The sequence below is a fragment of the Hemiscyllium ocellatum genome, chromosome 23 (genome assembly GCF_020745735.1).
Source record: "Hemiscyllium ocellatum isolate sHemOce1 chromosome 23, sHemOce1.pat.X.cur, whole genome shotgun sequence".
Classification (NCBI taxonomy): domain Eukaryota; kingdom Metazoa; phylum Chordata; class Chondrichthyes; order Orectolobiformes; family Hemiscylliidae; genus Hemiscyllium; species Hemiscyllium ocellatum.
This window is the reverse complement of record NC_083423.1, coordinates 47171357-47184825: the sequence shown is the minus strand read 5'-3', so window position 1 is coordinate 47184825 and position 13469 is coordinate 47171357. Positions and strand designations below refer to the sequence as shown.

Genomic DNA, 13469 nt, shown 5'->3' with positions numbered 1-13469 from the left:
ATCTTCAGTGGGACAGGCTTCCACATATTTGGAGGAATCCGCAAACCATCCCCATTTCCAACCCAAGGTTCATTCAACAATAGCAACCAACTCCAGTCCAACAGAAACTTATGGTTATCATAGTCTCTAAACTCACTGCATGGAAGAGAAAGAGGCAAGGCAGCCAATTACATGTGCATACAGAGTCATTTCTTGGTCCACAGCTTGCTCTGAGGGCTCGTGCATGGATGCTACAATCATACAGCACAAATATGGATGGCATAATGGCTCAGTGGTTAGCACTGCTGCCCCACAGCACCAGGGACCTGGGTTTAATTCCAGTCTCAGGCAACTATCTGTGTGGAGTTTGCACATTCTCCCCATGTCTGTGTGGATTTGCTCTGGTTTCTTCCCACAGTCCAAAGATGTACAGGTTAGGTGAATTGGCCATGCTAAATTGTTGGTTAGGTGGATTAGTCAGGGGTTAGGGTAGGGGAATGCATCTGGATGGGTTATGCTTGGGAGGGTCAGTGTGGACTTGTTGGGCCAAATAGCCTGTTTCCACACTGTCAAGAGTGTGGTGCTAGAAAAGCATAGAAGGTCAAGCAGCATTTGAGGAGCAGGAGAATCGATGTTTTGTGCAACAGCCTTTCTACACTATTTGAAATGGAGGCCATTTGGCTAATTCTGCCTGTGCTGGCTGACTGAAACAGCTATTCATTCAGTCCCACTCTTCATCACCCTAAGAATGTTCCCTTTTAAAATCATTACATCATTCCCTGTTGGATTTTATTTTCAATTCTGCTTCATCATTCTTTCAGGTAGTGCATTAAATCTGCTCTGTTTTTATCTGAAACCATTGGCCTTGAGTTCCTGACTCTTCCTCCCAGTGGAAGCAATTTCTCCTTACTTTCTGCCGAAACCCTCTCGTTTGTCCAAGGTCATTAACATTGTGGTCTAACATGGGCCCCAAGAGCACAAGCAGTGCATACAGACAGAGTGTAATGTTAAGGAGCTGCTCAGAGTCAATGGAAGTCAGGAAAAAACTTGAAGCCCCATCAAACATTTCTGTCTCTTTCAGCCTCAGAGTTAAAAAAAAATGTATCCCGCTTCCTGAATCTTTGTTGGCCCCCACTTGCCAGTTCCTGAGAATTAAATTTCTCATCTTTATATTTCATTACCTTCGTGATATTGACCCCCACCCCACATCTCTGTAATCTCCTCCATCTCTGCAAACTGGTGCTGACTCCATCTTCTTGGGGATCATTCTTCCTCCCTATGCCACTCCCCCCACCCCCATCACCCCTCCCCCCACCCACCTTGGTCAGTGGCAATGTCTTTAGTTGGCCACTCTCTCTTCCTAAGCACTCTGCCTTTCATCTCTCCTTAAGTCTTTTTAGACTCTCCTTAAAACTCATCCACATAACTAAGCTTCTCTTCACTCCTCCCAACATCACATTGTTTGATCCAAGGGCCATCTAATTTCTTATTCCTCTGCACTGTGCCTCAGGATGATTAAAGGAGCCATGTAAATGCAATTGCTGAGACAGTACAGTAAAACATGCTCAAGGCATCTGAACCGAAGTGTGTTAACATAGTGGCAATTAAAGTGAGCTCTGAAAGTCACTGTTTCAGGTCCAAAGATACTTAGCGATACAACGTCCATAGTTTAGTTATCACAGCTCTGAGCAGTCTGTGAAAGTTGTCAAACAGGCCCCTTCGAAGATTGAAGCTGGTCATTAACATTGTTCCATAACTGATTCAGGTTCATTCAGTGCTGTCACTAAAGGCAGCTCAGGGAGCAGTTAGATGGTATGTTGATAGTGATTCTTGTGGAGTCAGTGCTATTTGCAGCTTCGATAATGGATCTGATTTCAAATTGTTTCACTTATAGTGGCACCTATGAGTATCATTGCAAATTGGTACGTAGAAACTGAATTACCCTGGCACAAGGAAATTGTGCTTGACATTTTAGGAGCAGTGAGCTGGAAAACCTCTGCCAAATGGTAATGCTGACATCCTTAAATTAATTATGTGCTTGGTTTGTTTCAGTGATTCCTTTTTAGCAGTGCTGCAATCTGTGCGGTGATTCTGATGTATGGTACTATCACAATGAATTAAAACTAATAATTCCCCAGCACCAACAGGTTAACATTAACATCATCATCAGTTAAAGTGATAGGCCAGGGCAAAGGCTCTGTCCTACAATCCTCCTCCTCCTCTCTCTCTCTCTGTCTTCCAGCCCACATTGCTTTCAATATGATCCAGGTTACTGTACAGATTCATTTAGGAAAACTAAAGCAATGGCTCAGGGTGAGGAAGTGATGTCAGAGATATGAAACATTGCTGAAAAGAGAGGCATGTTGCTGGAGGTTTTCATCTTGCACTCATCAGGACCAATGCAAGAATGCCAAATTTCAAACAGTGACACTACAGGAGAAAACTGGGGCTGATTTATGGGCAAGTCAATTCTGACTGGACAAGGTGCTGCCATGAAGGAAACCATTGGTTCCCCAAGTGTCTTGGTAATTAAGAAAGAATGGTAGGGCTAAAACATATTCTTTTTATTTGCAGACAATGGGTTGTTGGTTATCTTACATTGGCTTTTCATGTTGTTACTCAGGATTGTTCAGCAAGCACTGTCCAATCACAGAATCACATCGAATGATAGGCATTCTGTTTCAGGTTTTACAAGTTTGAGTGGGTTGAAAATGATCTGTACTTTGCCTGTTACGAAAAATGGGAGGAAGATGTTGTTTGATTTGATCAGATAATTGTTGGGACATATAGCCTACCTACCTGACACTGCACCAACACAGACGTCAGAAAGCAAAACTAATGGGTGGACACAGAAATGCAATCACCAACAAGATTCTTTCCAAGTCACAAATGTCCAATGCCCATCTCGATTTGGAAGCATATCTCTGGTTCTTTCATTGTTGCTCTGTTGAAGTCCTGGAACTCCCTCCCTCATGGCGTTGTCAGGCTTCAACTGCTTTAAACTGCTGACCATACAATTTCCCTTCTGGGCTCCCATGTTAGCGGATATCAATCTGGAACTCTCTTGGGATAATGTTGCCTTCTTTTTCAAATTATCATTATCCCTTCTCTCCTTAAAGAACAGCACTTGGCCCTGCCATCTTTGGAAACAGTTGTCCCATTTCTGGCCTCAGTTTCGTCCCACATCCTTGATCTGTTGTCCATGTAGCTGCCTCTCAAACCCAAGCCCGTCTCTCCCAGAATTTCATGTATGAATCTCTCCAGACAGGATTATTCCCTAGCACCATATCAAAGTGATTTTCTTCAAAGTGTTGACCTACCAATAGTTTTTGAAACCTTTTTTTTAGTCACATGGTTGGGGGACTATTTATAGAGGGATGACAAGCTTTGTGGTTGTGATGCCACCAAGACTGGATTTCTTAGGAAGAGGAACTCAATATGTAGATAAGGGTCTAACGTGGATGGACACAGTCACAATTGCATACTCCACTTATGGAACAAATGGCCACATTTTCCCAGAACCCATCTGAAAAGAAACTTCATGAAGGCCAGTATTACGTAACCAATCACCCTTAATTTTACATTGTATGTGACACAGATTCAGCTCCCTCAGAGCCAGCTCCTAGAATGAGCAGAACTCTTGACATTCCTGTTTATATCTGTCAGCCAGGTCTCCCTGATTGGACCAGGCTAACAGCCCCAATCAGGGAACTCATACTTATGAGGCCCACCTGGCTAACCTTGTTCCAATCACTACACCATCCTCAAACAGTTGAAGGTTGTTCAGATTTTCGATGGAAGCTGGGACTAAGTCATATCATTCTTCTCCAATACCGCTCCCCTTTTGTTCAATTGGACAGGACTCCATTTCATCCATTGAGTCACAACCAGAGAATCCATTGCAGTGTCCCTACTTCACATTCTCACTGATCTACCTCACAGGATCTACCCTACTTTGTATCTACATGCTGCCCCTCTGCAATATCACCTGAAAAGCCAATGTTAAGGCCACACATTGTCCCGCTGATAAAGTCCAGTTCCACTATACTTGTCTCAACTTTTCAGTGTTTGTTAAGTTCTGGCTGCTTATCCCACATCTAGTACTGGACATGCATAAACTTCCTCCAGATAAACAAAAAAAAATGCTAGAAATCACAGTAGGTCAGGTAGCATCTGTAGAGAGAGAGAAGGCACTTCATCAGAGCTGATGTGAAGTGTGAGGGTGGCAGCGTTTATGCAATAGTTAGAGAGGATAGAGTGCTGGGGGAGAAAGGGTGTTGATAGTTCAGGTTAAGTGATCGGAATATGAGAATGGCAGAATGATGGTGGGTCTAGCTGTCAGACTGGGAAGAACAGACAGTCCCATTGGAGTGGCGGGAGGGGAGAGAGGACATAGCGACAGAGAATGCAACAAGTAAAACTAAAAGAAAGGAAAGGAGTGGGAGTGGGTTTACAATTTGAAGGTGTTGAACTCTATTTTAAATCCAGAAGGGTGGGAAATGGCTAGTCTGACGATGAGATGTTGTCCCCCCAGTTTGTGCTGTGATTCACTGGAGCATTGCTGAGGACAGACACATGGGCGTGTGAGCAGGTTTGTTCCTCTGAATGGGAAAACCAAAACCATTGTTGTCAGTCCCTGTTACAAACTCCACTTCCTACCGGCTCACTACTCCTTGTACATTATTGAGGCTGAACCAGACTGTCTGCAAACTTAGTATCAAATCTATCCGCAAACATGTCAAAGTGATCGTTAACGTATATTTACTTTAAATCTTCATTTGCAGGTGGCTCCTTGATGACATTTTTTGGTGTTTTAGTGAATGCAATAAAGATGTGCTGTGTGAGATACCGTCACATCAGCGGGGACGTGAGTAATTGGCTGGACCGAGCCAAGGAGAACTACGGTGGCTGGTACAGTGAAGCCCATGTGAACAACGTCAAATGCCTTTTCAGATTAATTCCGCTGTTTGCCTTTCAGATTCTGTACAGAGTTTGCATACTTCAGGTAAACAGCTTCAGCTCATTGCAACAGTTTGTGTATTCAAATAAACCGAGTGAATCCTTCAAAGAAATAACTCAGACAGTTGTGGTTGCACACGAGACATTCCCAGGGCTGTAAGTGACCTGTTGAATGATCCTGTCTTTAACCCAGAAATGATTCCGTGCACCTCTGGTGAATCTTTTTCATCTCTTGAAAATGCTTTCAATGTACTCATCAATCGTCTAATGATCTAGCATTCCATCACCTCTGATTACCTTTCTTTAATGAGCTCACAACCCCTTTAACCCCATTCTTTTGTCATTCAGCGAAATTCAAAGCAAAGCGAAGGAAAAGAGGCAAAAGGAAAAAAAATAATGCTGCAGATAACACAAAATAAAACCCAGCAACATGTCAAAAATGCAAAGAGCAAGCCAGAACATTAGAAAATGTAAAGAAAGGTGGCAAGGGAACATAAAGGAGAAAGGGAAATCATTTTGAGAAGGAATAATGCTATTGTTAAAGAATGCATAGGAATAATTAAAGGTGAAATGGGAAATCTCATTGCACAGATTGAAGGAGTTGTGGAGATAGTGAATGGATGCATTCTGTCATGTTTTCATAGAATGATGGTGGGAATGAACAGGAACAAGAAGAGAAATATAGGTAAGGAATTAAACAATCAGTGTGGTTCGAATTGCGAAAGACAACAGCCCCATGACCATGCAACCCCCAAAGCTAAGGGAAGTCAGAGAGTCACAGCAAAACATATGGCAGATCATCTTTGAAAGATCATTTGGTACTGAAGCTTTTCCACAGAACAGACCAGTGTAATGATTCAAGATAGAGGATACAATCATAATCAAAGTAACTATTGACCAGATAGCCTAACATCAGTAATGGTCACATTTCGTAGTACAAAACAAAATACAAACCTGGAGAGGTATGGGTTAATTAAGGACTGATTTGTAAAAGATAAATTGTTTCTGAGAAACATAATAGAGGACTTTTGGAAATAATCAAGACCAATAATTGAAGCAGTGTGTAAAAAAACTCAAACGTTTTCCAATAAGATGGCAGGGTATTAAAGTGAATGTGGAAAAAATATTAGGTAACAGATGTTTTGTTACATTGGAAAATGTAATTCAGAGGCAAACTTGGGTCTGTTAATGTTCTCCGTCTATATATTATACAGATAATCTGGTCTTGAATATATCAGTGTTTTTAGACAAGACAAAAATGGCATGTTTAGCAAAGAAGCAAACTGCCCAATTCCTGAAGGTTTTAGGAAAGTTAGTTCAGTGAACTTTACATTGCTGTGAGCTGATGCATTTTTAGATAAATAATGATTGCAAATAAACACTGAATGAAAAAAAACGTTAAAAAGAAATGGAGGAGCAGAATTAGATCCATAAATATTTAAAAGGTATGGGGTAGGTTTACATCAAGATCAGGTTGGCTGGCTGAATGGTAGTAAACAAGAAGCTGGACACCAACAAGAACAAATCAACTTGCTTCACTGGCCCCACCTGAGACACTCATTCACTGTGCCACAACTGTACTGTGAAAGCAGTGAGTACAATTACAAGATACATTGCAGCAATTTTTTTACTGGTAGCTAACGATGTGTATATCTTACACTAGAGACAGAGTGCCGTAGAGAAGTACAGAATGGAAACAGACCCTTCAGTCTAACTTGTCCATACCGCCCAAATATCCCAACCCAATCTAGTCCCAATGCCAGCACCCAGCCCATATCCCTCCAAACCCTTCCTATTCATGTATCCATCCAAATGCCTTTTAAATGTTGCGATTGTACTAGCCTCCACGACTTCCTCTGGCAGCTCATTCCATACACGTTTCACCCTCTGCACGAAAAAGTTGCCCCTTAGGTCTCTTTTACACTTTTCCCCTCTCACCCTAAACCTACGTCCTCTAGTTCTGGACTCCCCCAACCCAGGGGAAAGATTTTGTCTATTTATCCTATCCTAGTCTGCAAATTTCATATTATGCCATGTAACTTAATTATTGTAAATATTTGAGTGAATTTCATGTATAGAATTCTATTTAGAGATATTTACTTGCGTCGATTATATTCCATGGTAGAAAAGTTTGTCAAAATCATTGCTAACATTATCATTTATATCTACAGATCCCTTCAGCATATTTTATACAAACAATGCACTCGAACCTGAACCTGAGGGGATTTCTCCTTCCAATAGCAGCACTGAATGTGATTGGACTCCTTCCTGTATTGCTGCTTGTACCTTTCCTGGAGTATCTTGGAGCTTGCTTACAGTCTGTTCGTAGAGACCCATTATCACCATCACCATTGGCACAGATGGGTAGGCGCTCAATAGCCGACAGGTTACTAATGTTGCCTCTTTGTTCACATTTTCCATTACAAATTGTCTTTCTTATAGAACACAGAACTGTACAGCACAGGAATGGGCCTTTCAGCCCATGGTCCCACCTGGGCCGCTGGCTTTCTGCAATTGGGAAAGAATTTGCAATAATATAGCATTTAAATCAGAGCGTTCCAAGGAATCCACTTTGATCAAGCAGGTCACAGTCCTGAAACACGCACACTGTTTCTCAGTGCACAGATACTGCTAGACCCTTTGAATATTGCTGGCACTTCCAGTTTTAATTATGGAATTTTCCCAGGCCAATCAACAAGCCTTTGATGTCAAGTGAAGCAGGGAAATTGTTGTAAATGACGCTGGGTTGAGATCTCAGTGCGATCCAGCCCCCTTTCTAGGGCAGGTTGTGAATGCTGCATGGAAACTGTATGAAAGCAAGGGAAGCCAATAGAAAAGCTAAAGACTTTTCCATGCGAATTTGTGCATGGATTCCCTCTTTCCCATCTGTGCAGGAATTCCATGCTGTGTCTGCACCCCAGTTGACTGTAGAAATGGACTGCACAACAGGAGGGATATCCTCAGTGAAACTGACAAGCTGGGAGGTTTTTAGTGATGAAATTGAAGAGCTCTGTCCATAGCCGGATGAGAGATTGTTGCTCTCAGAGAGTACCATTGCGGTATTACAGATGATTGATAACTGCATGCAAGTCATTTCACAAGCCCAGTACTTTAGCTGGCTTCAACTGTGACCCAGTAAATCAGCCTACTCAGGTCCGCCTTCCACGTCTACTAGAGGTTCGACAGTACAGGCTTACCGCTGCCATTAGCTCAAGCAGCAGGAACATCATCTAGCTTCTCGTTGGGCACATGCCTTTGACAATGGGGGAGATGAGATGAGCATAAGATCCAAAGTGAAGGAAATGACACCCAGATACAACGTTCTCGTAAAGTATCTGAGAACTAGTGCTTATGGAGGCTCAAACTCCCACCACAGGTTATTGCTGATGTCATCTTTGCAAGGGCCAGATTAATATGATGTGGTAGACAATGACCTGCCATAGTGTATGGTGGAATTTGAATTCAATAACAATCTGGAAGTAAGAGAGTCTAATGATGACCATGTCAGGTTCACTAATGGTCTGTAGGGAAGGGAACTGGCATCCTTACCTTGTCTGGCCTACATGTGACTCCAGACCCACAGCAATGTGTTTGACTCTTCACTGCCCTCTGGGATGGTCCGTAAATGCTGGAATAGCCTCATCCTATGAATGAATAAGAAGACTTGGTACATGTTACATTAATATGATGGGCATTGTTGCAGAGACAATCGCCCTTAGTCACATGCTTATGTCCTTATCCAACAACACTCAACAAATATGTTTGCTATTGTTTCATCATGCAACTACTGGGAGGATTGAAGTGAAACTAGATAAACCTTTCCTTTCCTGTTCTGACAATTCAGAACCCATATATGGCGGATGATTTCAGGTCCACTTCTGATTTGTGGAGGTCTAGTTAACTTGGTCTGTATAGCAAAATGTGATCCTATAGTTCAATGGCTGGGGAGAGAAAATAGTTCAACAAAGATCCCCGCTCTGGAGGTCTCTCCAGTGGCTCCTGTTCCATTGGAATGTGTGACATTGGGGTGAAGTCAGGATCGGATGCAGTTGCGATGAGTTCCACATTCAAAATTCACATGGGTAATTGCATGAGGTGTGGAAGATCTGGGGTGCAAGCGTGGAGCTGCATCCAAGTAAGGGTTAACAGATCAAGGCAAGGAAATGGGAGTGAGGGAGGGAAGAAAGGAAGTGCTTTATTCCTAAAACCACTAATACATATTTGGAAAACCTACACGAAAGTTATCTAAGGTTCCTGTTGATATTTTTATATCATGTTAAATAAATGCTGGGTTTTTTTTAGTCTCCACAGTCTGATCTTGTAAACATCTTTTGATTCTTTCAGATCACAGTGACTATAGTAGATGTGATAGTTCTGCAATAGATGGTGTACACATCATATTATGTTTTTATAGTACTGAAGATTAATATCTACATACCTCATGGGTGATGAGCGCCAACATTAAGCTGTCACATCTGTCCTTGAATAACTTATTTTTTCCAAAGCTTGGCTGTTAGCAATGATTTATTCATCTTGTTTGCTTTATGTATTACCAGTTCCTGCAAATAACTTTCTCTCCCCAGGCTGGCATATTTGGAAAAAGATGACTAGAATAACAAACTGTATCTAATCAGAAAAATAACTTATCCGATTCGGAGGAATTGTTTGAGCAAGTGACTGTCCATGTGCTTAGTGAAAGGTTATATCGCCCCCTTTTCCAGAAATCTTTTTAAGTTCATTCACAGGATGTGGGCATCGCTGGCCAGGCCTGTATTTATTGCTCATCCCTAAGTGTCCAAGGGGAAGTTAAGTGTCAACCACATTGCTGAGAGTCTGGGGTCACTTGTAGACCAGACTAGGTAACGATGGCAGATTTCCATTTGTGAAGTACATTATTGAACCAGTTGGGTTTTTCCAACAATCACCAATAGCCCATGATCATCATAAGATTCTTAATTCCAGACTTTTATTGAACTCAAATTCCACCATCGACCATGGCAGAATTCAAACCTGGGTCCCCAGCACACTACCTGGGTCTATGGATTAACAGCCCAGCAATAATACCACTGTCATCACCTCCCCAAACATTTCCTTCCCTAAACACATCCTTAAAGCAATTACTGAGACCAATGGAAATTCAAGATAAAATGTTGAGGTGAATGAAGGGCTGGCAGAGAAAGAAATAAGTCATGGCAGTGTTCTTTCTAATGTGCCTTTACACAGCCCATATACTGCTCTCTGTAGTCCCTTTAAGATTGTTGCACTTGTGCATCGCTTTAAGAGTCCCTCATGCAGTAACTTCTGAATGGTTGCATTACCATAAACTGGTGCCACCTAGAGGAACCACAGTGGGTATGCTTGGTTGAGGAGGGAGACCCTGTAATGTATGCGAACTGTCATAGGCCAGAGCCTTGCATTGTTTCCAACCTAGATTAATAGGGCTGGACTCTACAGGGAACTGCAGTCTTACTGTCCTGGCTAAAATGTTGGCTGACAGTCCACCTATGTTCCCCAGTGGACGGTACATAACAATATAATATTGGCAGTGGTATTAATCACATACCGGAAAGACGTCCTCCCTTTCTCGGGGAGGTGATACTATTTTGCAGAACTGAAATAAAATGACAAAGTGCTAGAGAAACTCAGCATTTCTGGCAGAGTTAATGTTCTAAGTCCAGTATGACTCTGCTTTGGCCACTAACTCTCCATCAGAAGTGTCAGCCGGGAGCAATGGCCACTGCTAATATTGTAGGCAGTCTCAAAAGCTGAGGAAGCCGGAATGATACAGCTCCCGATCATGGATTTCTGAGAGGGTGGATAAAGGGAATGGGGAGGGGAGGGTTCAAGAATCTGAAGTGAGGGGTTAAGAGGGAGCAATAACCTTAAGGGCAATGGTTTTGTCCCTGATAGGACCACAGAACCAGTAAATAAACTTCACACCCACACCAATGCCAGTCCCACTGTCTCTCTCTGTACCTTGCCTGGTACCAACTCACACAGCTAAACCTGTCAGGCTTTCAGTATGGTGTGGGACTCCTTCTCCACACCATGAATAAAATACTACCCAGATGGAATGAAGCTTTTAAGTAACCATTAGTTGGCCCTCAGGACAATTTGACAACTGATACATCACCATAGAGCAATGGTAAAGAAAACTGGATGTCCACTTCTCAAGAGTCTTGTATGTCTTTAGGTAGTATCTTGCAGATTTCAGGCTGTCTCAGTCATTTCACAGTGAATGAAATGGTTTTGAAGTACTGTGACTGTTGTAATTTTGACAAACACAGCAGCAAATTTGTGCACAGCAAGATCCAACAATGTGCATTGAGTCGCACCAGAAAAGTGGAAAAGTGAACAACAGTTAGTTTGAATAGTAGGCAATGTGAAGGAGGCAAAAATCTCAGGCTCATTCAAAAGGCCTCAAAAGACAAATTATAAGGTAGAGTAACATGGCTCTGGAGTTTCTGCTGGTTTGCACTGTTTTTTTCTTGGCTGCACTTTTCCCCCAAAACCGGCCAAATTGATGCAAAAGATCATTGTAGTTCAAACAACTTTGTATTTATTTAGTGCCTTTAATGGAATGAGATCTCCCATGGTGCTTCACAGGAGTAATATAAAACAAAATTCACAAGCTGATTATGTCTGATGCATCAAATTTCTGCGATCTATTGTGCCAGTTTAAGAAACACTGCGCCGGAAGCGAGCCTTGCTCACATAAGATTTCAGCGCTGAGATCAGATTTACCATCATTGTGGGTTTCCATTAATTGCATCAGTTTGAGGCCTTCAAGAATTTAGTGAGAACATATATTTTGAATGCTTTCGAATTTTGTTTTAATTTACTGAGAAAGTAGCTACAGTACATTCGTAAGCCAGATATACTGTTCTTTTTTAGTTTTTTAAAAAGTCACTTTCCGTCATTTACTACAGATAGCAGACTAAATATCCTGGTTAGAAATACTTGATTTTTTGTTTCTAATAACCCTATTTTCAATTGTACCAATAAAAATGTGCCAAGTTACAACTCCCTTTAATATGGATAGGAATATTATGAAGCAACCAACACCTTTGTTAAAAATAATGCTCAAAAGCATTTGTCAATTCTTCTGGCAAACTGTGTTCAACGTTATGCATATCAGTTTGAATAGAAGTTTGAGTTAAAAAAAAGCTACAATTTTGAGTGCGCTTTGGGTCTGGAGAATGGATCACCACCCAAGAGGGATGCTAGAGAACTAATTTACTTTTCCCCTAAAATTTTGAATATGGATAATATGAATACCCTCTGAAAATGTGTTGCTGGAAAAGCGCAGCAGGTCAGGCAGCATCCAAAGAGCAGGAGAATCGACGTTTTGGGCATGAGCCCTTCTTCAGGAATGGCTTATGCTCGAAACGTCGATTCTCCTGCTCCTTGGATGCTGCCTGACCTGCTGCGCTTTTCCAGCAACACATCTTCAGCTCTGATCTCCAGCATCTGCAGTCCTCACTTTCTCCTCCAATATGAATACCGTCATCTGTTTATACTTGATATATATTTTTTGCATCCAGCAGAAGCAACAAGAGCAACAACAACATGATTAGAAGGGTATTCCTTGATGTTGAATGAACCTACAAGTGAGGATGACCTGTGAGGAATGGGCTTCTTTTCTAATCATTAACCAACAATGACTTCTAACAATGACTTCCAACTTTTTCCAGTCATAGGTCACCTCTGTGCAGTCTTGTCCATAGTGGTCGCTGGGATATCAGAGGTGACCAGGAGAAACTTCCTGCTGGTGGAACAGACTCTATCTGGAAAGGTGCTCCTTGTGTCTTCAATGCCTTGCTTTCATCTCGCTCCTCAGTACCTCTTGCTTGGAATCTCTGAGGCATTGGTCACTCCTGCTTGTAAGTACAGGTCTCTTATGTGATTGGTGATTTATGTAGCAAAAGGCTTTACTTTTCATTTTGATTCACAGCATAGATTTTACGGTTTAACGCTCTAGGAAGAGAACGTGCTGAAATCTGAGTTCAAATGTTACATAAGACAAATGTTGTCTGCTTAACAATATTCCAAATATTAGATTAGAATAAGGAGAATGCTCACTCTAGTGTTAAAGCTGTAGTCATCTACTCTCGGTGTGGAGCCTTGCTGCAGAGGAGTGCACTGCATTCAATAAGCACTTCGGTAGAACATACCTAACCAGGGAAAAGCAAGAATAGCAACATAAGTTAAATCCATTCATTTTAGGTTATATCCTAGAATTAGCTACATTATACCACCAGCACATCAAGGCCAAAGAACAAGGTACATTATCACCTTTTCAGGGATGGACAGGTTAAAACCGACCATACCTGTGACAGTTACATCCACTACTTGTGCTTTTCTTCCTGTGCAAATTTGTTTCCCTGGTGAATGAACTCATTGTAAGACACAGATAATTGTGGTCAACATTGATGACAGTGCACATGGCCAATTTCCTTTCCACTGTGTCTGTAAAATATTCGGACTAAGCTGTAAATGTGTATTTCTGGAGTGGAACCATGATGCACATT

General features: G+C 41.8%; 1 protein-coding gene across 1 annotated transcript in view; it reads left to right on the top strand.

Annotated features, from left to right (window-relative positions):
• Positions 1 to 13469, top strand: part of slc15a5 (solute carrier family 15 member 5) — a 33778-nt gene that overhangs the window by 10488 nt on the left and 9821 nt on the right. The window contains exons 4-6 of the mRNA XM_060843218.1: positions 4764 to 4984; positions 7110 to 7302; positions 12633 to 12821. Of these exons, the coding sequence (XP_060699201.1) occupies positions 4764 to 4984; positions 7110 to 7302; positions 12633 to 12821 (603 nt within the window). The remainder of the gene's footprint in view (positions 1 to 4763; positions 4985 to 7109; positions 7303 to 12632; positions 12822 to 13469) is intronic.